The sequence below is a fragment of the Fringilla coelebs genome, assembly GCF_963513975.1.
Source record: "Fringilla coelebs genome assembly, chromosome: 2".
In the NCBI taxonomy this organism is placed as follows: Eukaryota; Metazoa; Chordata; class Aves; order Passeriformes; family Fringillidae; genus Fringilla; species Fringilla coelebs.
In genome coordinates, this window is record NC_140029.1 from 102,550,241 (window position 1) to 102,575,543 (window position 25,303).

The window sequence follows — 25,303 nt, forward strand, 5'->3', positions numbered from 1 at the left end:
AATCTGTGTATTTGTAGCTGAACTGCACAGACATTAACATCATCCTCAAGTCTTTTGAAACCACTGGCTTAGGCTGTTCCTGCCCTCAGAATGAGTTCTGAGATCATCCTTAGGCAGTTAGTCTCATTCCAGCACAGTATGTGAGTGACTGTGAGCAACTGGGTGTGTGGGACATAGATTTGCCAGGTCTGGTGTTGGTGCCAGGTGAAATCAGTGGAATCAGAAATAGATTTGCAATCAAAGTTTGTCCCAAGGAGTCAGAGAAGCCTAGCATCAGGCAAAAGAAAAGACCTGCACAAAGGTCAGTGAGGCAGATACTTAGCAGATCTGAGAGGAAGAGGAGAGGCTGGTCAGGAATAGGGCTAAAATCGGAGTACCAGTGAGTCAGCACTGCAAGTTAGGGACCAAGTAAAAGAGCAGAGCCAGAGCAAACTCAACAGACTCACTGGCAGGAAGAACCAGAAGGCAGGAGATTGTGACAAGGACTCCAGCTGTGTCTGAAGGGCACTTGCAGCCAAGTGGCATGCCAGGCAGTGAGAGCAGCTGGCTGGAGCACGCCAGGACTGGCAAGGGCTACAGATGGCTCGCAGACTGGCAGGCTGAACTTCATTTTCCTGAGGAAGGAGCTGCAGCCTGCTCTAACCCTAGGGCACTTAGCAAAGCTGTCTGCCAGGAGCAGGTCACAGTCTAGCTCACGTCTGTCCTGCAGGAATTTTCAATTGCAGCTCTTGCTCCAGTTTTTTTACCTAGCTGAGGCATCCAGGGCATCAGTTTCCATACCTGTTGCCCTCTTTCATAAAACATGGTGGGGATTAATTGTTTTTGATGTCTTTCCTCCTACCTTCCCAAAGATATTGATTTCAGTCACCGGGTTTAGAAGTTATTAGGTAGACAAGTACTCCCAGACATACCCACAGTTTAATCACATAAGCGTATTTTTCCTTCAGAAACCTGTCTAAGCTCAGGATCTAATAATGAAAGGTACTTCAAAGTGACACTGAATTCCCACAGGCAACTATACTGAACATGGTTCTCCTTTTAAAATGTATGGCAGCAAATAAGAAATAAAACTCTCCTGCCTGGAATACCATTCTTAATTATTAGGCCTATGTGTTTTAATGCAGGATGTGGTTTGTTGCAGCACTTACTCTTTCATGCCTCCAGGTTGTAGGGGTTTAGTTTTAGTTTTTTATACCAGGATTGTATTGTATTTGTCATGAATTTATTGCAACAGTCAGTTCAGTTAGGCCAACCATTATAATTGTTCAAGTATGCACAGTTAGAAGTGGAAATTATTTGGTGACTTAAACCTCTTCAAGTCCTTCCTGTTTCCCTTTATAATTCTCTGTCCTCTACCCAAACCACGATGGGATCATTGCCAAGATATGCCAAGAATACCTTCTTTCTTTAGAGATCATTTCTTTGTCATAGCATCAAAGTGGAATTTCACAGCTTTGTTTTTTTCCTTTGTGTTTGTCTCCCCCCTTGTTGTTCCAGAACCCCAGGACTGACTGTGCCGTTTGTCTCCACTTCCTATGCCTGCTTTCTTCTTTGATAGTGGTGTTACTTCAGGCTTTGTCTACTTTGCTTCCAAAGATATGTTTCTGTCTTCTTACAAAATGGTTTGGAAGTAGCAAGAAGTTAATAACAACTTACATACTTTTCTCCTCCTTTTTTTCTCCACTGATGAACTGATGAAGTTAAAATACTACAACCCTTCCCCCTAACATTTCTTGTTATTATTAGTTCCCATGCCTGTTTCCTTCCATGGCCATGATCTAATCTCAGGTTTCACCCACAGATATTAACAATTGGATTGGATTGGATTAGTATCTTGCCATGTAATTTTACAGTTTCATAACTCCATTTGAAATTTTCCCAATGTAAACTGCATCTTTTTAAGAACAGGTTTTATGCAAACAGTTTATTTTCCTAGAATTGCTTTTACTGACTAGTAAGTGAAAAACAGTCTAAAAATAAATAGACTTTGAAAGTCTAACATTACTCAGTATTTTCTGCAAACTTGTTTTCCCCTGAAGTAGATTCCTTGGAAATGTTGACAGGAGTTAATCTGAAGCAGCACATAATATGCTGTGTAGATGTCTAGCATGCTGCAACACAAATTAGGTTAACAAATAAAACACCTTCTGAGAACTGTACAGAGGGACCATGAAAAGTGTCAGGAAGCTGTACTTCAGTGATGCAAAATGCATCTTCACAGGTGACCCCCAACAAAGCCCCAACAGCTGTGAAGATCTGACACTGCCAAGCCCTCTGGGCATTTTGCCAGTGACTAACTGGGTTTTGTGGTTTACCCTTTGTGTTTTAGCTTGCAGGTTACAGGGAGCCCTAATTTTTATATCTAGTATTTCTCCAAAGTGAGATTCCTGTAAATGTACTGTGTTATCCTTATGATTTGTTCAGTTACTCCCTTGAACAATGTTCTTGATAGGTGAGCATCACACAGCACTCCTCTCCTGCTGGTCTGCACCAGCTTTTGATGTACTTTTCTTTTACTTTTGGAAAGAGAAGTAAACATGTTCTTTCTTGCTCTTCTGAGATCTATTAGTATTAGGTAAAGATGGGAATGTGTGGCCTCCATGAAGCCTGAGCAGTCAGTGTAAATAAACATGTACCAGTTTAGTTTCATGAGTCTATTTGGACAATGCATTTTCAGTCTTACTTCTGTGCACATGAAAGTGTATTCAAGAGAAATACAATTCTGGAGCTTCAAAATAAATGCACTTGTTAGAATAACATACAGTACATACTTGAGTTTTGATTATTGATAAATGTTGTAGTAGGTTTAAATCATTCCCCTCTTCATTAGCTGTTGTGGTGATGTGGTCTGGTGAGGTGTAGCGGTTTAACTGGGCCAAACACAAAAATCATCTGCTCATCTTCCTCTGCTATAACTGAGCAAAGGAGGAGAAAAAAAATCAGTTAAAGCTCATGGGGTTGAGATAAGCTTTAGGAGAAGAGACTTTAGGGGAAGACAGGCTTTAAAAACTTCAAAAGGTATAAAGAAACCTTTATTAAAACTAGTAAAAGAAGAATGGTAAGATCTAAAATAAACCTTTAGAACACCTTTCCTCCCACCAGCCCCTCTTTCCTTCCCACTGACAGTGCAAAGAGACAAAACCTGGGATTCTCAGTCAGTTTCTCACTTCTAAAAAGAATCTTTCTTCAGTTCACTCTGGGAGAGGAGTCTCCCCTGCTATGCTATGGAGTCCTTCCCACAGGAAACAGCTCCCTATGAACTCTTAAAGATGTTATCCTAGAGGTGTTCTTAAATAAGTTATCCTAGAGGTGTTCCCAGTTTCCCTAATTGGCTTAGCAGTGTGGCAGTTCTCAGAGCCAGACAGCTGTTGGTTTTGCCAGGCACAGGTGAAGCTCTTAACAGCTTTCTACAGAGAATTACTTCAGTGGCTGACATTTTTCCTCCTCACCAAAATCAATTTAATGCTAAACCAGCGTTGGAGGGCAAGCAGTGAGAAAACCCACAGACGAGATTTTCAGAGTTCACTGCTGTTTGTGCCTGTATCAGTACTGGTTCTGGGGCAGAGCAAGGAGGTTTTAAAATCCAGCTGCAATTCGAAAGGTGGTAGCTCAGGGCTCTCCAGAAACCAGCCTTTCTTTGTATCACATTGCCTGGCATCACAGTCTGCTTTGGAAGACTCTTGGCTCTTACCATTTGCCTCCAGTTCTTGCCCTGAAGCTGGTTTGTTTCCTTGACCAGGTCTTTTCACTTGTGTGTCAGTTACAAAATGTGCCTTTCCCCCTGTAAAGGGCTTCTAAAATTATAGATTACAAGAATTATTAATTACTAGTGCTTTCACCTAACCACAAATACTGCATTAATCTGAGGTCAGGTCCATGCTACTGTACAACAGGAGCTTCTTTAATCCTTTTCCCCTTTTCCCCTTCCTCTACTCCCATTTCTGATGCTATGCACAGGTTTCTCTCTCAGTTCTCCATAGCTGTTGCCATGTGGGGTTACAGAGAGGAGGGGGAAAAAAAACCCCTCAGCCTTCTAGGGAGGATGTGGGGGCCAGGGTAACAGAGGAGGGGTCTGCAAGAGCAGTTTGGGTAATGTTTGCTCATGGTTGTTTCTTCCATTGAGTCCTTGCCACTGAAAATTACTGCTGACCCACCTGAGGGTTGGTGCTGACAGTATTGAAAAACCTAGCAGAAGGTATAAATAGGAAAATACTCAAAACTGTGGGTTATAGTTCAGGATGGAAATTACATTTTTTGTATAGAGCCATGCAAGGATAATAACTACGTGCTATGGTAGTGCCACTCTGAACTGCTGTGAAGGAAAGTGCCTCTGCAGCACCAGACTTGCAAGCTCTGTGAAAGTCTGCCTTCCTGGAGACAGAAGTGAGTCAGATGTGCTGATGTGCTTTTAGTTTGCAGCTAGTACAAAGCTGAGGTACTGGGCTTTATTTAGAGACAGGGGCTCATGCAGTCATCTCACGTGCAAAGGACGTGGGAGCCACTTGGGCTCTCACTTTACAAGCATGCTAGGTTGTTTGTCCAGCCCACAGGAACACTAAGCCAGTGCCACAGGCTTCCTGAGATGATGGGCAGTTCCATTGCTCATGTCAACAGTATCATCAGGCTTGTGTGATTTTCTGATGAACAGTTCTCCTTGATTGGAAACTGTGGGTCCATCAGATTTCCTGTGTTACTGCATCTCACTGCTGATAAAGGCTCATAGCTGAATCCAGACACTCAAATGAATAAGAATATATGTTAAAAATTCTGAATTATAAGGAGCAATGTAACACTTCATTTCTGAATTTAAGTACTTCGACACTGTCAAAGACTGAGTAGATGAGGAAGGAACGCAATTGGAACAAAAGAGTTAAACTACCAAAACCAAATCTAAATCTTTTAATAAACATTTCCAGTGTGTTTGAACTTACTGAGGCAGTTGGCAGTGACTCAAATAGCTCTAAGTTTTGCATATGCTATTTTTCTGTTAGTGCCAGTGAGCTACTTCAACTTAGGTTTAACTGATAAAACCGTAGTAGGGTAATAAAAGAGTTTTATAGAACTGTATATGACGTACATTTGGATAGAAATTTGTGTTTCTTTTTTCTTTCCCTTCCAAAAACTGGAAGATAAATATGCTGTTCACAAATCAGAACATATAGGAATATGGATTGTATTTTCAAAATGCACTTTACTTTTTTTAAACATTATAGATGGTGCCGTAAAGAATCCCTATTGAAAGGAAAAAGGAGGGATTCAGGAGGCTTTTAAATCAATATTGATAAAGAGCAGTTGCAGGAAGAACTCATCATGTCCATTCTGGCTGCCAGTTCTGATCAGACAGTGGGGAAAAGTTTGCATGTAATAAATATGGTTTTGTTCTGTTGACAGAAAGTATTTAGTCTAACTGGTTTCTGACTTGAAGCAGTAACCAGAATATGATGTAAAAATGATGCTGCCTCAACGCTGAAGTTTTCTTTAAGTCTTACCCACCCCTTCCTTTTACTTTCAGGATTAACTGAAGGCAGATATTTTCTAGTTGTTGCTTTAGTAACTGTTAATGCAGTATGTCTCTCCTGCACTGTCCCAACAGAAGAGCCCTTGACTTTGTGATTTATGGGGATTTTGTTTATTTTTGTTTGCTTTTTTGTTTCTTTTCTGCACGTGCCTAGTTGAGCCCGTTGATGCCCGCCCAGCTGCAGACAGAGGACTCACCACACGACCAGGTATATGACTTGCATGGCTTTTACCTAACCTGTATTTTTTTCTGGCATGCATATGGTCTGCTGCTGCTGAAATGATTTACCTTTGCTTTGTTGTACCCTGCTCACAAAATTTAATGCTATTCCATGAAGGATGGGAGCATCCTTCCCTCACAAATAATCCCCATATGAGTGCTGTCCCTATTGAGGGTGTTTGGGATGTGTGCTTGCAGCAGGAATGGGTCCCAGACCCAGAACTGGATTGTATCAAAGGTCTCATCCTTTCCAGAAAGAACACTTTGGCAGGTTCAGGAGATGGTAAACTTGGTACCCTGTACAGACACTACTTCTAATTTGGGAATGTATAATAGAAATGTCAAATCTTTTATGTAGAGTGAGCAGAGCTAATGAAGAATTAATGTGTAGAGTTTCAGAACTGCAGGGGGGCATTGATATTTTTTGCTGTGGTATTTATCTTACTCCAAATACCTAAAAATTGGTATTATCCCCCTGGATTTCCTGAGGATGCCTGAGGACACAACTGTTCATTCCATTCTAGGACGGAGCAGGGTGATTGTTTCTACTCTGTAGGTACCTTTGTTTTTGTAATAATTTCAGAACAATAGCAGACCACTAGGTTGAGTCAGGCTGCAGATGTTTGGAAAAGTTAAAATGGGACAATTCCATTTTCCAAAAGGAAAAATGATTTTAGCTTTTCATACCTTTTTTTTTTTCCTCTGGTTTTTGTTCAGGATTATCTGAAACTGTTAAAGCCATTGAGAGGAAACAGACTTTTATTTCAGAAAAGGCTACTCTCTGACTCTTTGATGTAGTGAGAATATATTTCAGTGTCAGGATTATTTCAGTGTCACATCATAATAGTGTTTTCTTCCTTCAGATCATATATTAAACTGATTGATCAGTATCCCTTTCCCTGTTATCTTGTATTCCAAATATCCATTTGATAGCATCGTGCACAACATCTTCCTAAGTGTTTTTAAATCTTAACTCACCCATGTTTAGCAACTGAAGAAATTGCTACAGTGGGAGCTAAAATAAGCTCATATGTTGCACCAACTGGGATATGTGTCAGAACTGGTAAGGTAGTGTGCTTCTAGCACTGTTTTAGGAGTCTGGCATCTTTACTTATGTTTAGAGTCTTAATTCAGTCCGTGAAGAGAGCCTGGAAACTGCTACAGAGCTACAATGCCAAAAATCTTGGGATCAGGAAAAAATCCCTTCAGTACTGCATTATCTACCTTCTGCCCCAGGAACAGGAGAAATATGACAGATGAAACATGCATATGGCTTAATCCAAATTTTGTAATGCTAATTCAGTCTAGCAGTTTTCTTATAATATTAAAATCTATTTTTATTTGCAATTTTAATTTCAGTCCTCTTGAAAAATTTCCTGTTATGAGGCTCATATTTATTACTGCAGGTTATTCCTTCCTCCCTCCCTTCTGTTCCCTCACACATAGACGCACATCTCAGAAATCTTTAGTATCCCTTCTCTAGAGAGAGGATTTTCTCTCAGTTGCCACTCCCTTGTTTCAGAATGAAACTGTATGTTTTAGTCCACTGCATTAGAGTGCTTTGTTGGTTGTGTTGATACTAGTAGTACCAAAGTCTGTAAGCCTCATGACAATAAGTCATGAGTCATCTTGGTGAATGTGTGTGCTAGACTACTAAGGATAGGTCAAAAATATTTCAGCGTCTGACCATTGGGGCTTGAAATTTGGCAGATGGCAGATCAGATGCTGTAACTTTTCTACTGTGAAAATGGCATGGGAAATTTCCTCAATGTTGTGCTAAAGTGCAAAAGTAGTGCTTAATTTTCCTATGTCTTTAATCGCCATTTATAGATTTAGAAAGAGATTTTCTTACTCATACAGATTCTGTTTATAAATGTCTATGTGGTTTTTCATCATCATTCAAAAGCAAATTGTGTTACAAAATTTCACTTTAACAGAGAAATTATTCCAATCTGAATATTTTAATGAACTAGGAATAGAGGAAAGCAAATAGATGCTAATTTCAACTATGAAGTACAGAAGGGATTCTGATAGTTTAAAAGTGTGTGCTTTTAAACAGTTTTACTTGCTAATTACAAACAAAATTTCTATACTGGAGGTTGAAAAAGGAAAATAAATACTTTTTGTGCAGTAACTGTCCTTTTGGGATAGTCTGTTTTACAGTTTGGGGCTATTATTGAGGAAAAAAATCTAAAAATATAGTAGATTACTGTAGAGTGAAAAAGTATGAATGAAAGACCTGCAGATTAATGCATCCAGCTGCTTGTGACTTCTTGTTTTAATTGCCCAGCTTCTTGTTGGTTTCCTGAAAGCTTTGCCCTTTCTGTGGGCCTGACTTTCCAGCTGATGCTTCTACTTGCTTGGCTCAAGTGACCTTCTTCTTCAGGATGGAAACACTGGTATCATGTCAGTCTGTAACGCTCCAAGCCTAAAGAAGAACAAATGAATGTTTTGTAACTGTTTGAATTTCTTGAAGAAAATGAGCCCTGAAAGAACTAAGACAAACATGCAAACATGTGCCCTTTTTTCTCTTTTCCATTTTATTTACTTCTTGCTCACACAACATTCTTGTAATGATCAGTATGTTTTTCTTACAGGCAGATCAAAGTCATGCAGATCATCTTTGTCACTTTCTTACAGGAGAGGTAGTTTGGTCACAGTACAGAACAGAGTCACAGACTCACAGAATACTGGGTTGAAAGGGGACCTCAATGATCATCTGGCCCAACAAGTATTTAGATGGTAGTAGTATTTGTGATACCTGGGATCTTTTTCCTTCACCACATCATTCTCATTCAAAAAATGAAGTCTGTGAGTCAAGCCAGAAAAAGTAAGGAGTTGTCCAGTTCATAGAGTAGAAAAGTTTATGAGTAAGGACCAAGTTTAAAGCATTTGTTGAAATTTATGCCAGTTTCTAAGCCCCCACCTCTGTTGTGCTCCACCTTGACTGTCCACAGTTGAAGCTTGAATTGGAATCTGATCTACATCAGTCCTAGGAAAATAATATTGTCTGGATGAATCCCATTTTCTAGTATGGATAAAACATCTGTGTAATTCACATGGGCATTAGAAAAGAATTCTAGTGCCTTAACTTACTGTCCTTCCCCTCCCTAATTCACAAATGGGCAAACAAACATAAAAATTATGCCTAAAACCGTTTCTTATCATCTTCTTCCTAAAAAGGAAGTAAATGAGATGGTAAATGGTCAGAGGGAAGAAAAATATCTAGATGTACTAAGTTGTCATCAGTGGACTATTTTTTAATACAGCACAAAATTATAACAGATATATGACATATTTCTTGCTATTGATAAATTGCTTTATACAAGGAGATGTTAGGTGTTAGAAGGCTCCAGTCCAGCCTGAGAACTTCCATATGAAGAACTTCAGATAGAATGTGTACCTCTATTCTTGATAACATCACTGTAACAACTTATTCAGTAGTGTTTCCTTCTCTCCTGTGCTCCAGCAGTCACTTTTTCATGATGAGCACTTAATTTCTTGCAAATGAATTTTGGCTATCTGTTTGTTGGCTAATTTTTTCTTTGTGCATGTACATATAGAGACATATACACATAAAAATACATATAAAATACATGTACATATACATCTCTAGATGCTCATGAGCAAGCACCTTTTACTTACATTAATTCAGCAGCTCTGATTGGTGGAACTTGAGTGAAGATTAGAAAATGTGCCATCAGAAGGGACATTGCTTAGTATTAGCATATTTTCTGTAATACAAGGTGTTCAGGGCAGATCATGTTTTCATCTGTTACACAGCTGCAGTTGTAAGTATACACTCACAACTGTAAATACATCACTTACAGGATGCCCATAATTCACAAGGCAGTGATTTTTGCTATTAAGTATTTTACTTTCTTCCATGTAGTATAGTTTGGACTCGGTGGTTTTTTATGTTGTTCCAGCTCTTTGTCAGTTGATCATTTTTGTAAGCATTTAACTATTCTGGGGAAATGTTGCACAAAGAAATAAAGCTGCTTCTGTGTCTTTGGCCCTTCTGCTAATAAATCCTGACATGTCCATCTTTATTGCATTACATCATAACTGAGGGGTTTTTTCCCTCATGCAGAGGCTCTGTAAGCCTAATGGCTGCTCTGCAGAATCATTGGCACATATGCTGCAGTGTGTATCAGGTGAGGGCATAGAGCAGCTTAGTTATTTAGGATTTTCTTGTCAGAAACTGCCAACATAATTTTTTCCTGTCTTTGTGATGTTAGTTCAATACAATTGCTTTAAACAAAATAAAAATAATTAATTTTTTTCCATTAGATTGTTTTGGTTTGTTTTATGAGATTGTTGCTAACTGTGAATGCAGTTATACATACATAGGCACAACATCTGGACTGACATGCCAGAAAGATTATCAAACCAGATTTTATTTGTTTTGATTATTCATTTCTACACACATCTATTCTGAGAAATAATTATTTTATACTTCATTTCAATGAGATTCTTTTGTAAAAAAGATAACGCTTTTATTGCACTTATTTTCTGATTTTTTAAATTTGAGAGCCCCATAATCATCCATGAAACAAAAGTGAACCAGCAGTTCACTGACATCTTAGGAGAGACCAGAAAGTTTTAGCTCCATGCAGTCTTAAAGCGCATGTCCCTCAAAGATGGTTGAGTTAACCTTACAAAAAAAGAGTATATAGTCTTCATTTTCATCTTTATGAGTTTACAAAATATTCTTCTTTCATTTCAAAATTAAATGACCTGCACAAAGTCACCAAGTCATATGGAAGTAATAGCTGAACTTCTCATTAGAACAGGCAGTTCTCTACTCCAGGGGTTTGTTCGAAGACTGCATTCCTTCCCTTCCACCCTTTTTATTTTTGATGAAGATGAACCCAGATAAAGCTGTTTGCCACATGTGTGACAGGCTTTGATTCAACAACTCTTTTCTTGTTCTTGCCATGACTGAAGCACAGTTCATGGACATGGAGCTGAATGTTTTCCTAAATGCAGTCGGTACCACAGTCACTTAAACTGCCGCTTTAATTTTCTCTGTGGTGAGAACACCCAGGTCTAGTTGTTTCAACAGTGAGAAGCACTTCACTTGGAGATTGAATTTTTAGCTCTAGATGTAACCTCAGGCACAGCTAACACTCCTTGATCTGTGCAAAACAATATCACAAAACCTTTCTAGCTGTTTCTGTAACCAGTAGACGAAGTAATTGCAAGCAGTTTGGTAGATAATGTGCATCTAATTATATCCTTGATGGGATTCACTGTAATCTCTTTTTTTAGTCTTCTGAAAGCATAAATATATGTTTACACAAACACAGCCCATCAATGTGAGTAAAGACTGTTCCCCAAAGCAGTTACTTGGTTTTTATTTCATATGATATTTTTTTTCCCATAAGGGCAAGGAAAAATTGGGTTTTCATACTCTCCATTTTTTGATATTTGGAGAAATGTATGTGTGCACACATGCATGTGTACACATGTATACATAAAAGCAGTTAATATTGCTAATTAAAGGCAATATCAATAAAAAGCCCATCATCGTTAGCTCATTTTATTGCATTTCACTAGAAGCTTTTTAAAAAGCCCATGGTTTTTATAACAAAATAGTTTTGTCAGTTTTTCTAAGGAGCTATGAGTTATTGTATTTTTCAGCTGAATTGAAGCATTTTAAAATTGAAGTTATTAAGATTGCAGCTCCCTAAAGGTGGTATGTAATTCAGAAGAAATCTGGTAACAACTATCATTATTTGTGAATTTGCAATGAGGCTGTTGCTCTCACTTTTCATCTTGTATATTGGCTTTTGTGTTTGGGTTGTGTATTTTAGAATTGGTAGTGGAAAAAACATCATTTTGTCTGAGGTCAGGATTAAAGTTCTTGTCAGAGAGAGAACTGTTCTTTGTGTGCTTGTCTTCAGTGCAAGGGTGAAGAGGTTTTAGGAATCCCTTGACTGTTTGCATCTCATCTCTGATCAAAGTTTTAGATAGACCCTGAAGTTTTTCCTACTTCAGTTACTACCCTTGAAAAGTATGTCTTTGATTTTAGCACAAAGTCTAAATGTGTGGTCACTAGGACAGCAAAGTGAATTAACTGGTAATAGAGAGAATCTCCTCAACAAAAAGTCTCAATTCTGTAACATTGTGGAAAGGTGTGTATAATCCCATGTATATTTTTATCTCATACCAGGTATTTAATTGATTCCAGTGCAATGTCATACTTCTCCTTACTATATAATCAGTTATTTGCAGAAGATGAGCAGTTTACCCTAGTTGAAGTCTTTTTCCTCACTTGTAAGGGAGGTAGAAGGAAGGAAAAAGTTGCTATCAGGTTTGCTAGTGCAACAGCTAATTAAAAAAAAAAAAAATTCTCTGTTTCTGACTTTTTTCTTGTGCAAGTTGCCAAAAACAAGTTTTAGTAAGTCTTAACATCATTAACTTCCTAATATCAGATCCTACCTTGTGCTCAGATTCCATGGTGTTTTTGTGGGGTCTTGGTCACTTGGCCCAAACAAAAAAATTTCTGCCTGATTCCATGGCAAAACCCCATTGTTTATCCTGCTATATGCTGAAAGCATGGCTCCCATGCTACTGTTTGATTGGAATTGTCAAAAGCAGAAGTGCTCATGTCCATTTTCCTACCTCTAGCAGTGGTACAAACAGAATATGTACAGATTTCACCTCTGCCTTATACCTCAGCACATCCATTGAGCATTTGGCAGCTAGCATTTGATAGCTTCCAGGACTGAAAACTGTATTTTCACCATTGTGTTTAGTAACCCTGATGGAACCTTTCTTCTTTGCATTTGTTCATTTGTATTTTGAACAGCCTCATGATTTATGTCACTGAGTTCCAGAGTTTTGCATTGTACTGAATTATATATGTATGTACACACATTTTCTTGTGTTACTTTTCAATCTGCTGTATCACAGCCATGTTAGTGTCCTGTATTTCTTAGGAGAAATAATGAATGGCCATTTCCTGTTGCCTTTCCCCTTGTCATTCACAGTCACACACTCTGTTGTGTTTCACCTCATTTGCCTCTTCTAGTCTGAAGACTCATGATTTCAGTCCTTTGTGTACAAAAGCCATTCCATACCTGTGATCATCTGTGTCTCCCTGCATTGTATCTTCTGTAGTTCCTCTGCCTGTGTGGGTGAGGTGACCGGAGCAAATAGCCAGATTTAAAATGAGGATGCATCATATATACAGTGGTGTAACAATGTTTCCTATTTTCTCATAATTGCTCCTACCTTTCTCTTTGCCTTTTTGGCTGCTGCTGAGCCAAGTGCCCACAGAGTTACCCACTGTGACTGCAAGGTCTCTGTCCCAGGTGGAACAGAGCTAAATTAGAGTCTTTATATATGTGGAGTTAGGGCTTTGTATCCCCACAAGCACCACTTTGCATTATATCAACACTAAATATAGAATTTCCCTTTTATTGTGCTCTTGGAATTTGTAAGATCCTTCTGCAGTTCTTTGCAATTGGTTTTACTTTGACTATCCTCTTTTTTTCTTGAATTGTTTTGTCAGTAAACTTTGTCACATCACTATTCACTCTGCTATCCAGATCACTTTGCAAACAGCACAGCACAGGTCCTTTTGGGATCCACTGGTAATATTCCTCCATTGTGCAAAACAGATGTGTATTTCCACTTCTTTTCCTTTCTCTTAGTCAGTTATGTATGGAAAGTAATATAGGACTTTCCTTTCTAATCCTTGGCTCTTAGCTTCTTCCAGAGCTTTGATCAGGGACCTTCTCAAAAGCTTTTTGGAAATCCAGATTCACTCCAAGCAGAATTCCTGTTTCCCATGTGATTCCTAACTCTTCCAGTGACTTCTAAGTGTTTGGGAGGTAGGACTTCCCTCAACAAAAGACAAGCAGATTCTTCACTGATTCATCTTATATGTGTGTGGATATGTTCTAATCAATATTTATAGTTTCAGTGGATTTGCCAGCTGTGGCAGTCAAGCTGTACAGTTCCTCAGGCCTTTGCCTTGGTGGAATTTCCATGTAGTGCTTTTCCAGGGTATCTGCAAGGGCAGCAGGTGTTGCCATGGACAATGGTGAGCAGCTGGGAGCAGCCACCTCTTCAGCTGCTGCAGCCAAAGGCAGTAAAACAAGTCCTGGGAAAGCCCTTTCCCCCCAGCTTCTGCACTGGTACCCCACTACTCTAATTTCCCCCCTTCCCTTTTAATCCTAAAACCAAAAAGGCAGGAGGGGCTGACAGGTCGAGCTTCCTTGCTTCCTTGTTCTCCTTTGCTGCAATCTGCTCTAATCATAGAGGAGCAAAGAGAACTAACTCTCTGAATAAAATGGAACAAACCTGGATGTTTGAATAATCCCCAAAATGCAATTAAAACCAAAAGAGGTTAGATGTTGATACAAAAAAAAAAAAAATATCATTTATTTAATAGTAAGAGAGGCAAAGAGAAAGAAAGGGAAAAGAAAAGAGAGAAAGAAATAGAAATGGGGGGTAGGGGGAGGGAGGACAGGGAGAATGACAGAGACAGATTGAGTAGAAGCAGACCACCCCTCCATGGGTCCCAGTGACGTCTCCTTGCATCCCTCCATCTGGTCTTCTTGCTGGTGAGGGTCCCCTGGCAGAAAGTGTAGAATCCAATGGATTAGTGTACTGTTGGGCAGGGGTGAACACATGGGTACCTCCCTGAGGGGGCCAGTTTGACACTAGCAAGGCTGTGGACCTGTTGCACCATGCAGTATCATGTGCAGGGTCTGGTGCAGGGTCTGGGGAGGGCCTTTGATGGGCCAGGACACCTCCTCAGCTGTGCCCCATGTGAATGTCCCAGTGATGTGGCTTTCCAGGGGCCCTGCAGCTGGGCCTGTCTGCCCAGTGGAGGATGGGTGTTCACTGCCTCTGATTAGAGAATTTTTGTCACACAAAAAAACCTCTCCCCATGCTCCCTTTGATGTAGGGCTCTGCACAAGCCTTGCAGCAGATAAGCCTGGGGCTCTAGCCTCCACCCCTGAAGGTGCTTAATCCTCCTGTAAAAGTATTCTTCCCAAACCAGACCTGAGAACAGTGTCACTTTATCAATTACCCCAAAGCAATTTACAGCCCAGGGCCTCGCTCAGGAGTCTTCGGTGCAGTTTTTGTTATACAGTTTTGCTAAAATAGGCAGTAGTATTTGTAAAAATATTTAAGCCATAAAACACAACATTTCAGTCTTCAGCATGCTTTTCCTCATTTCCCATTGATGCAGGTGTAGGAGGTACTTTGAGATGATGCACAAAAGAGAGTAAACTGTGCTCTTAATTTGGAAAACTAGCCACAGCTGCTCAAGGATAGAAAGTTAAACCTGTTTTCAGGTACCACATGGGCTTTATTTCCTGCAGCTCCACTTCCTCCTGCATTTCTTTGACAGAATATCATTGTTTGTTTTCAGACTGCAATTCCTTAGGAACTTTACAGTTCATGCATTTAAAAATAGTCTCCCATAAATGTCATAATACATTTGTGTCAGTACTGTTATGAAGCATCAAAAATCAGAAACTTATTAGATTTGAGGGGTTGAAGTGTTTCATTCCTTAAAAAAAAAAAAAAAAAAGTAAGGTCAAATTTTTGGGGCAGTTAGACTCTTCAAACAAACAAAAAAAATAATAACCATAAATACTTTATAGCATGAGAATAATTCTTGTTTTTTCCTTTGCATGTTTTCCTCTGAAAATAAAGATCAGAACCGTAGAGTGGGTTATCTGTACAGTCCAGAGAAGGAAGATCTATTCTTGCTAGTTCATAATTCAAAAATAAACCACCATTTAATGAAAAAAGAAATTGCACATTTGAAGGCAATAAAAAAAATTATTGGATTGAGTGCTGTTTTAGGCTGTGGAGCTGAGCCATTGGCACATGGAATTCTTAAGGAATTATTATTGAGAGTCCAGCGAGATAGTGGAGCACAGGAGCAGTCAGTAGTGTTGAGAATTTCAAAAGAGGTTCTTCCTCTTAATCAAAACTTGAGTTCAGCACAAGATTCTAAGATTTAAGCCTTGGAGAGAGAAATTGGGAGTGAGAAAATACTGAAATAAACACAAACAAGGAATATGAGCTGGTTTGTTTTTAGTATATTCAGTAGAGGGACGAAATTACATCTCATAAACACCATTCTTCTGCAGCGTTTTACCTCCAAGAAATACAAATGTTGTGTACATTGGGGTACTGAGAAGGAAAACAATCAGCTCCATGAATATCCATACAATCTCTCTAAGCCAGAGCCAGCTCTTCAGGATTCATAGACTTATAGAAGATTCACCTCTCATTCTCCTAAGGCTATTTTCCAGGAGGAAATTTTGGTCTTCTTTCCAGCTAGACGAGTGCAGCATCTTCTCTTCATACCCATAAGAGAGCAGGACTGTAAACTGTGTACAGTTGTAAATGTTATGAACTGTAGTCACTTGCTTTTCTGCATGTTTTTAACAGAGAGACAGTTACCATCTTTCAGAGAGAAGACAAGAAGAATCATTAATTCTGAGCAGTATGAAATCTGAAAACTCTGTAAACTCCATAAACATTTTAGTTACTTGTGCATGTTTGTGGAAAAGGTACAGACTCACAGGAAGCAAGAAAGTAAGATATCTCACACCATGAGTATTTTGGTTTTTTCTCACAGCAGCCTGAGCTGAGGGAGAAGGAAGATTTTGGCTTAAACAACAAATTTTCTTGACGTTGCTAAAGAGGCTGTCAGAGCAGATCTGTATGCAGCCTGTGAGCCAATTCAGGAGGGCTCTGTTGGTCCCTCACAGCTTTGTTCATGCAGTGTTTCATGCTGGAAGCCTTTAATGCCTGTACTGATATGGCTGCTGAGGACTAAGGATCGTTTTAACAGAGGAGAAACTTTACTAGCTCATTCTGTGTCACCTCAGTGGGACTAAAACACCAGATGTACCTCACTTTCCTCCCAGTTCCTTTTCACATTGCATCACACCTCCTCCATGTGAATGGCACTGCTGCCTTCTGCTCTCCAGCAATGGGGTTAAACAGAATCTTCCTGAACCTGAATTTAATGAATTGTCTTTGTGGTGCAATGCAGGTTCTGGGTTGACCAATGTTAAGACAGAAGAGATATCTGAGGTGAAGATGGATGCAGAGTTTCGGCATGACTCAGGATACGAAGTTCATCATCAAAAGCTGGTGAGTGATGCAGCAGTGCTTCCCATGCATGCATTTTGAGACGCTGATTCAATCCTGAACTAGTGAGTCACTTATGGCCATGTTTTGCTTGAGTGATGGGGACACTCTAAGTGCCAACCAAAAGTTAGCATGTGAAAAGATTATGATTTTTCTGGTTCTCCCTTCGATGAGAGTAAACCTGGAACAGTGTCACTAAAAAGGATGGAAAGTCATTGAGCCTCACATGAGAGGAAGTTCTGACACTTCCTGTCCTTGCACTACTGTGGTATTTTTGGGGTCCCCAGGACAAAGGAGGAATTGATGATTCTGACTCCATGTTCTTGGAAGGCTAATTTGTTATTTTATGATACTATATTATATTAAACAATACTATACTAAAGAATAGAGAAAGGATACAGACAGCAGGCTTAACAAGATACTAATTAAAAATTTGTGACTGACTCCTCAGAGTCCTGACACAGCTTGGCACTGATTGGTCATTAAGTGAAACTAATTCACCTGAAACCAATCAAACAACCACCTGTTGGATTAACAATCTCCAACCACATTCCAAAGCAGCAAAACACAGGAGAAGCAATCACTGTTTTCATTTTTCTCTGAGGCTTCTCAGTTTCGCAGGAGAAGAATCCTGGTGAAGGGATTTTTCCAGAAAATATGACAGTGACACACTACCATGCCACTGGATGTGCTTATATGGACAGTACTTGTCCCACAGTCCATCTGTCTCACAGTCTGTCTGTATCATACAAGGGATACAGAGGATGGAAAATGCTGAGTTTAAAGAAAAAGAGTTTGAGACGCATAGCACAGTGCAGCAAGAAATAGAATGACACCATTTCAGGAATTGAGTGCTTTCCCATCCAAACTGATGGTAGTGGTGTGTGCATGGAGCATAGCCTTTCACAAGAATGGCTGCTTGGGGTAACAGGAGATTCCCCACTGGGCTTAATTTTAGTTTGTGGCTGGCTGTATCTGTGTGTTTTGTTCCTTAAGGTATATGAAATTATGATTAACAGGGGAAAGGCAGGTGGGAGCGAAATATTGTTCCTCGTTTTAAGTGTGCTTTTGTGAGTATAAAAATGACAACCAAAATCACTGTAGGTAAGAAAAGGATCTTCTAAAAGCTTTTTTTTGGTCACTTAATAAGCAATGAAGAACCCAGACAGCAATGTTGACTATAAACCTGTTCTGTTTCTTCTTTGTAAGGGTATATTATGTGATTAGGTTTCAGTTCCATAGCTTTCAATATCCTGATACTAAACTTGAAAGCTTTTTTCCTTAATAAATTTTTAAAGCTTAGTAGTACTGAAAATCAAAATTAACATGGGACTTAAATTTGCATTTAAACTAGACAATCACTCTGTGAAAGGATATTCTGCCATCTCTTTGATGCCAAGAACTGAGAATTACCAATTTGATGAGTTAATCCAAAATGCATTAGCACTAATTTGGGAAGGTCTGATGGGCTTAGCTCAGACGGGTTAAACATGCCAATGGAGCAAACCTGTGCAGGGTGTAGAAGGGAAGGAATTTGCAGGAACATGTGCTAGACACAGTAGTTACTGGTTGTCATAGTTTTCAGCAGCACCCTTTGGTGTGTAAGTGGTTTGATACCATCTCAAGGAATTAGGTGCTGGGAACTCCCCATACTGTGGTGGCTGATGGGGAGGGCATTGCAGTCCCTGTTCATGCTTAAAATGGGACCTTTCTGGCTCTTCACAGTGGCTTTTGCCATGCCTTTTACTGATTGGTACAACCACTATTAAAAAATTAGTGAGCTGTCTTCTAGCTTATCTTTTCACTTGAGACTGAGCAGGGATTCTGGAATTGCTGAGCAAGTACTGGACTGATGCTCACAAGGCCTTGCTCCCCTGCCACACACCCTGTCCTGTCCAGTGCCCCTCTACATTTAGCATTAATTTGAAAGCAGGGAGCAGAAGACACTTTGATCTGTGCACCCATTCTATCCCATAGTAGAATTTCCTGAAACAGTCTCCTAAGGATATTTCTTGGAATTCAGCTGCACGTTGGATTTTTCACGCAGACCTCTGAATTGGGTTGAAGTTGCATTTATTTTCTCCTTTATGGAGGTTTGTGTTTGAACTGTACATTAAGTTGATTTTCATGGTTCAGAGTGCTTAAGGCCTTCCTCTCTTGCCCATGTATATTAGCTGGGGTATTTCACAGTGCTCCTGAAATAGTACAGTAACAGAATTTCAGTCCTAGGCAGGTAAAATTCATGGAAGAAATTACTACTTTGCACCAGTTTATGCCAACACTATTCATTGTTTGTACTTTCTAGTAAATTTTTTGCTTTCTTATAACACATTTCTTGCTTGTGACTAGGTACAATATAAATATTTATACTGCATACTTTAATACCTTTCTGATGAAGGTTGTGTTTATTAAAGAGTGCAAATGCTACACAGCTCAGTGTAATTCTCAGCTGGTTTCTTGCTTCCCTCTACACTTTTGTTGAATACTTGTCAAAGTATTTATTCTTTCAGCATGAGATAGTCATATGATTCTGTGAATGTCATTTATTCTCTCATTATTTTTGCCCATTTTGGTTTAAAACAATAATAATAACAATAACAACAACAATAATAATTCTATAATATATATAATATAATAATTATAATAATTAAAATAGCCTGCTATTGGCATGCAGACAAAAGAATTGTAGTGTGTGCTCAGATGTGAAATAATCCTATGTATTCTTTGAATATGGAGCAAGGCAATGAAGGCAATCACCCATTTTTTATACCTGCTTCTGCTTGTAAAAGCCCAATTTATTACGTGCACAGTAAAGCATCTTGCTGTCCTCTGTTTTGCCTTTTCAGTGTATAAAATTCAAGTGGATTTTCTCTGGTTTCCACACAGCTATAACCTCCTAGGTCTCACAGAAGTACATCATGCAGATACAGCTTATTCTCTTTACCCTGCAAAATCTTGAAGCACTCCTTCGTGGTCACGTAAATCAGTGATAGCTTTTGTTGGCTCATCTCCTTTGGTGTGAGAATTCTCTCCCAGCTGGTTGTGTGCAGGTTTCACTGTAGCTCACAGGTCCTTCACTACTCTTTTATAGAAAAAATGCATCATAGTCCAAACAGGCCACACAGATGTGAATTTATGACCACACTCATGATAAGCATTCTGAAAATAAAAAAGGGAGCTACTATCCAAGACCTGTGTGAAGCTGAACATGGAGCTGAGTCCCCCTTTTAGCACAGCACTGCCACACCACAGGCCATACATGTCCCAGATTGCTCCTCTCCAGCTTCCAGAGCTTTGTGGCACAGCAATCCAGGATTGAGTAATTCCCAAGTCCTGCAGTGCCATTGAATTACTGATGCTTCAATAGCCTTTATATTGCTGTGGCAGCTTAGCAGGTTAGTCAAATGTTCAGTGAGCTTTTTAGTAGCATCTTCCTTTATATTTCTTTTGTAGGTGTTCTTTGCTGAAGATGTGGGCTCAAATAAAGGTGCTGTCATTGGACTAATGGTGGGAGGTGTTGTCATAGCAACAGTGATTGTCATTACTTTGGTGATGCTGAAGAAGAAGCAGTACACATCTATTCATCATGGGGTTGTGGAGGTAAGAAAAGACTTCCAAGCACAGCTGGTGTCACCTGTGCAACACAGTCAACACACTGCTGTATAAATATTAATTTATGAGGGAAGAATCTGTGGTTTTAGCTATGTTGGCATTGCTACATCCAGCAGTGGGGAATCAATTTGCTTTATTTAGTAAATGCAAGCACAATGTAAACCATGTTAAAGTGGGTGTAAAACCACAAAACTTTCTTTTGCAACTATTCCAGACCAATCACTTAATAATGTGAAAGTTCATTTTATAAGAAATTTGACAGCAGCCAAGGAGAAGACACTGCGCAAGAGGAAAAATCTGCTTTTACTGTTGGGAAATCATACAGCAATTTTTTTATTTAGCTGTCATGTTTGAGACTGGCCCTCCCATAGCTTGTGCTGTGCACTGCAAGGATTTTGCCCTAGACGGGTATTTTGTTGTTCTCTGTTCTCTAAACAAGATTTTTTTTGTTGCCACAGACAATTTTGGATTTATGGCTAATCTGAAACTCATCATTTTGAGAAACAAATAGTATGTAAGACTCTTATATAAGATTTTCAAGATTAAAATCTTTGTCTCTTCTCAGTCTGCCAAGGAGGTTTGTGGTCAATTTACAGTAATTTAAAATATTTTATCTATTTCATGGCTTTATGATAAGATCTCTGTAACTAGAAAGACTTCATTATGAGAACTGGATGGGGTTCATGTAACTCTTTTTCTTCCTGTTTAGTTTGCTGTGTGAGTGTCTGGTTTGCAGATAGCACTTGTATTAGTAAGCATTTGAGACACTTGTTTAGTTTTGCCTTTTAGAATTGGTATTTGACATTTTTGATTGAAACTGAAGTCTTGATCAAGTCCATAGTTTATGTTGGTTTAATCTTTTAGTCAAATGAACCTTGCTTTGTTCTTGCCAGAGACACACATGATTTATTCCACTGTCTGGGATTACAAAGGGTCTTAAGAATTATTTGTGTAAGCCTTTGTCCTAAGCCTATGCTTGTGCATCCTTGTGTACACACTGTGGTTATCCATGTGGTTTGAAACTTTCCAAAGAGACATGGTCAGAAGATCACCAACAGTGTGGGGTGATTTGCACAGATAGAAACCTGTGCAGAATTTTGGTCCAAGAGGCAGAAAATAGCAAACAGGAATCTCAACTTTAGCTTCTGATGTGATAGCTGTCAGCCTATTTTGTAGAAAATTGAAGCTGGTGGATATCTGGATGTTTGCTGCCAACAGTTGTGCCACCAGAGACTCCTTTGGGTGAATTTAGTAATAATGGAAAAGACAGGAACCTTGTTAGGCCAAACCTCAGATCAGACATTGAATGTAGACATGCCATTATTGCAGTATGTCTTGGTTTGGAAGACAGGTGTCTGCTAAGGAAGGCAGGAGCCTCTCTCAGAAAGGAAAATGTAAACCTACTCCCTTTGAATTACTATAATTTTGAAATTAGGGGCTCTCAGGCAAAGATATGCGGATAGGAATCACAGTTCTTTTATAGTGTGTATAAATTTTTAAAAAAGAAAACAACAACAACAAACTACAGCTTAATAGGAAAATTAAAAGGCACAGGGGCATGCTGTGAATTAAGCAGGGATGTGACCCCAGTTGTCCCCTCTCCTGGCAGGTCGATGCTGCAGTGACACCAGAGGAGCGCCACCTTTCCAAGATGCAGCAAAATGGCTACGAAAATCCCACGTACAAGTTCTTTGAACAGATGCAGAACTAGGACATCATAGCAGCCTCATGAGTTGAATGGAAGAATAATTGCTTCACTGCCCATTGGTGTTCAGTTATAATGTGGAAAGAAAGAAAAACACTCTGCTTTATTATTTACTCATTCTCGCCTTTTGACAGCTGTGCTGTAACACAAGTAGATGCCTGAACTTGAATTAATAAAATCGGTAATGTATTTTCTCTCTCTTTCTCTTTACATTTCAGTCTTTACACTACATTATTAATGAATGTTTTTTGTGTACTGTAAAGAGGTTAGCTGTATTTAACTAGTGCATGGATAGATTCTCTTTCCCAATTATTTATCATGTAGCTCCTTAGCCAGTTGTATATTATTCTTGTGATTTGTGACAAAAATTAGGTCCTAGTTGAAACATGCTTTAAGAATTGATGGGGGATGCTTTCTGTGTCTGTGGGGTTTAGCTGCTTCTCTTTGCTGAGCATTTTTTTCTGATCACTATGCATTTTAAAGTAAACCAACATTTTTTAAAAGTATTTCAGACGAGTTATTGAAATTCTTTTTCTCTGCAACTGCATTTTATTGTACGGATTGTTGCTCCTGCTGTATTAGTGATGTAGAAATCATGAGAATACACATTTGTTTTGTTGTGCCTGTTTTATGTGCACACTTTAGGCATTGAAAGGTAAACTTTATTTTCTTTTCCATGTATCTTTTTGATCTTAAAAAAATTATTAAAAAGAGTCCCTGTTAATTGTGAGCACTTCTGGGGGACGAAGTGCCTGCTGGCCAAAAGTTAACAGGGGTCCTCTGCAGGATGATTGTACAGAGCCATTGCTTATGAATTGATAGCTTTCTACACTGTGTTACATAAATAAATTAAGAAAAGAATGTGTGGGCAAGAGTTTTCTTTGGAGGCAGAAAACAAAGAGTTCTGAAAGCCATTCAAACAGCATACAAGGGCGTTCACGCTGAGAGAGAGTTGGGATCCTACAGAGATTGTGGCGCTGACAGTTGGACTGGAGCAGAAGGAAGGCAGCAGTGAGACAGGGCAGGAAGTGGGAAGTGCCATCTTCGGCACAGCTACCCTCTGAGATGTCTTTTCCTTTCTTCCTTTTCTTTTATTTCGGTTTGTATAACAGTGTTTTAATGTAAATAAATACATTCCTGGAGGAGCCCTGTTGTAGTAGTGCGTTTCTGTGCCAGCCAGCCCCCCTTGCTCATGCAGAGGAGCATGGCGTGGATGGCGAACCAACCTCCCGCTTTCCTGGCCATCCCCTGCTGTGATTTACCAGCAAGTTCTTCCCTCTCCTCCCCACACCTCTGCTGGCTTTCTGGCAAGATCCATGCCTTGCAATGTGCTACACTGATGAAGGCGAGGAGGAGCCTCCCAGACTGCATCCAGCTTGGTTCTGCTGCCTCACAGCGAGTGCCCAGGAGGGTTGGACAGCAGCACCAGGAATTGTTTTCTGCAGGAAGAGGGCTAAGCCATTGGTGAGCAGGGATACATAACCCCCAGCCCAGCATGTTCTCTCCATTGCCTGAGAGCTTCCTCCAGCTCCTGGCTCTCCAGCAGCACTCCTGTGGCACAGGGAGAGCACAGTAACTCACCACAGGGCTCTTCTGCCAAGAAGATGAGACCACAGTGGGTGAGTGGACCTGGGCATCTTCAAGACAGCTTTTATACCCAGTCCAAAATAAGAACTCTTCTGTTCAAACTTGGAAATGGGTTGTGGAGTAAAACTGGAGGGGTGTGTTTGTGGAAAAGAAAGTGAATTAGTGTTTCTCTACAGTGAACGGGTTAGACAAAGCAGGACTGAAGGAAGAACTAGGAGCAGAATAAAGGCAGCATGATCTCTTCAGGGAAAGTTCCTTGTAACTCAATTTGTGTGCAAGCCATGGCAGCCTCTTCTTCAGTATCACTGGCAGCTTTTGTCTCAGCAGGCAAGATGAGGCGTGGCTGCAGCTCAGGCAAATGGCTGAGTCACTCAACTAGGAGAAAATAATCATTTCCAGTCCTATTCCTTCAGGTCCTTCCCCATTCACTAGTCCTTCCCCATCCATGATCTTACACAAAACCTCACCTGTTCAGGTAATTCACCTGCTGGCCTGGAACACTGCCGTGCTGTCAGACAGGCCAGGAGGGATGTTCCCAGTGAGGGAACAACCAGGTCTGTGGAGATTCAGGATGATGAGGTGGCACCTACTACCCTGAACCAGTAGTGGGAATAACTGCAGAGCTTCCTATTGCCTCTTACCAACCAAGTGTTTATTCCCTTTGCTCTTCCATCTCTACTGTGTCAAGGGAATTCATCTCAAGGGATCAGAACACTGGAAGTGGTTGGTGTTATTTGCAGGCCTTGGAATTTGTGTGTTACAAAAACACTTACAAAATACCCCCAGAGGATTTACCTTCTCCAGTTTTAAAACTGAACTGGTTGGGCCAGAATAATGTGTGATGATAAGCAGAGGCTTTCAGGCCCCAAGCTGCTTTAAAAAAAAAAAAAAATCTACAAATATTTAGGTTTAAGCTTGTGTCTGTTTGTGTAGGTGCTGTTATATAGGTCACACACACATACCACCTGAAAAGGAATACATAAGACTGTGCACATGTCCAGTATCATAGAAGATGATCCCACTTCAGGGGGAAGGCAGGATGTAATTCAATTTAGCCCAGTCTCATTAAAGAGGGATTATCAAAATTCCTTTGAGAGGAAGCTGGAGTAATCCATAAGATACAGAGAACCACTGGCCTTTAGAGCAAATTTCATTTATAATACCATAATCCCATGCAATCCCAGTTACAGAAAAATGCAATTGCTTTGAACACCAATTCCCAGACAGTCAAGCCTCCTGGTGTGGGGTTATGTGTGCAGAGAGATGCTGGTGCTGCTCTTGCTCCTTGTGCAGGAGCTGTTAATAAATTGCTGTTTAATGCACTGATTAAGTGATCAGGTTTTATGATTCCCTCCACACATGCTCTCCTGAAAGTAAGGCAATAAATGCACACCATGACATGCATGGAAAGCACAAGGTGTGAACAAAGTTCCCAAAACTTCAAGAGGAACACTCCCATGACTGTTCCAGCTCTGGAAGCTGATGTTCCCAGGTGAAGGTGGCAGCATCCTGCCTATCTCCAG

At 39.9% G+C, this 25,303-nt stretch overlaps 1 protein-coding gene across 1 annotated transcript in view; it reads left to right on the plus strand.

Annotated features, from left to right (window-relative positions):
* The window catches only part of APP (amyloid beta precursor protein), a 193,833-nt gene extending 170,495 nt beyond the window's left edge, over positions 1 to 23,338 (plus strand). Inside the window, exons 14-17 of the mRNA XM_084201337.1 lie at positions 5,673 to 5,726; positions 16,779 to 16,879; positions 20,330 to 20,476; positions 22,098 to 23,338. Of these exons, the coding sequence (XP_084057463.1) occupies positions 5,673 to 5,726; positions 16,779 to 16,879; positions 20,330 to 20,476; positions 22,098 to 22,199 (404 nt within the window). The 3' untranslated portion in view covers positions 22,200 to 23,338. The remainder of the gene's footprint in view (positions 1 to 5,672; positions 5,727 to 16,778; positions 16,880 to 20,329; positions 20,477 to 22,097) is intronic.
* Positions 23,339 to 25,303: the final 1,965 nt, after the last annotated feature.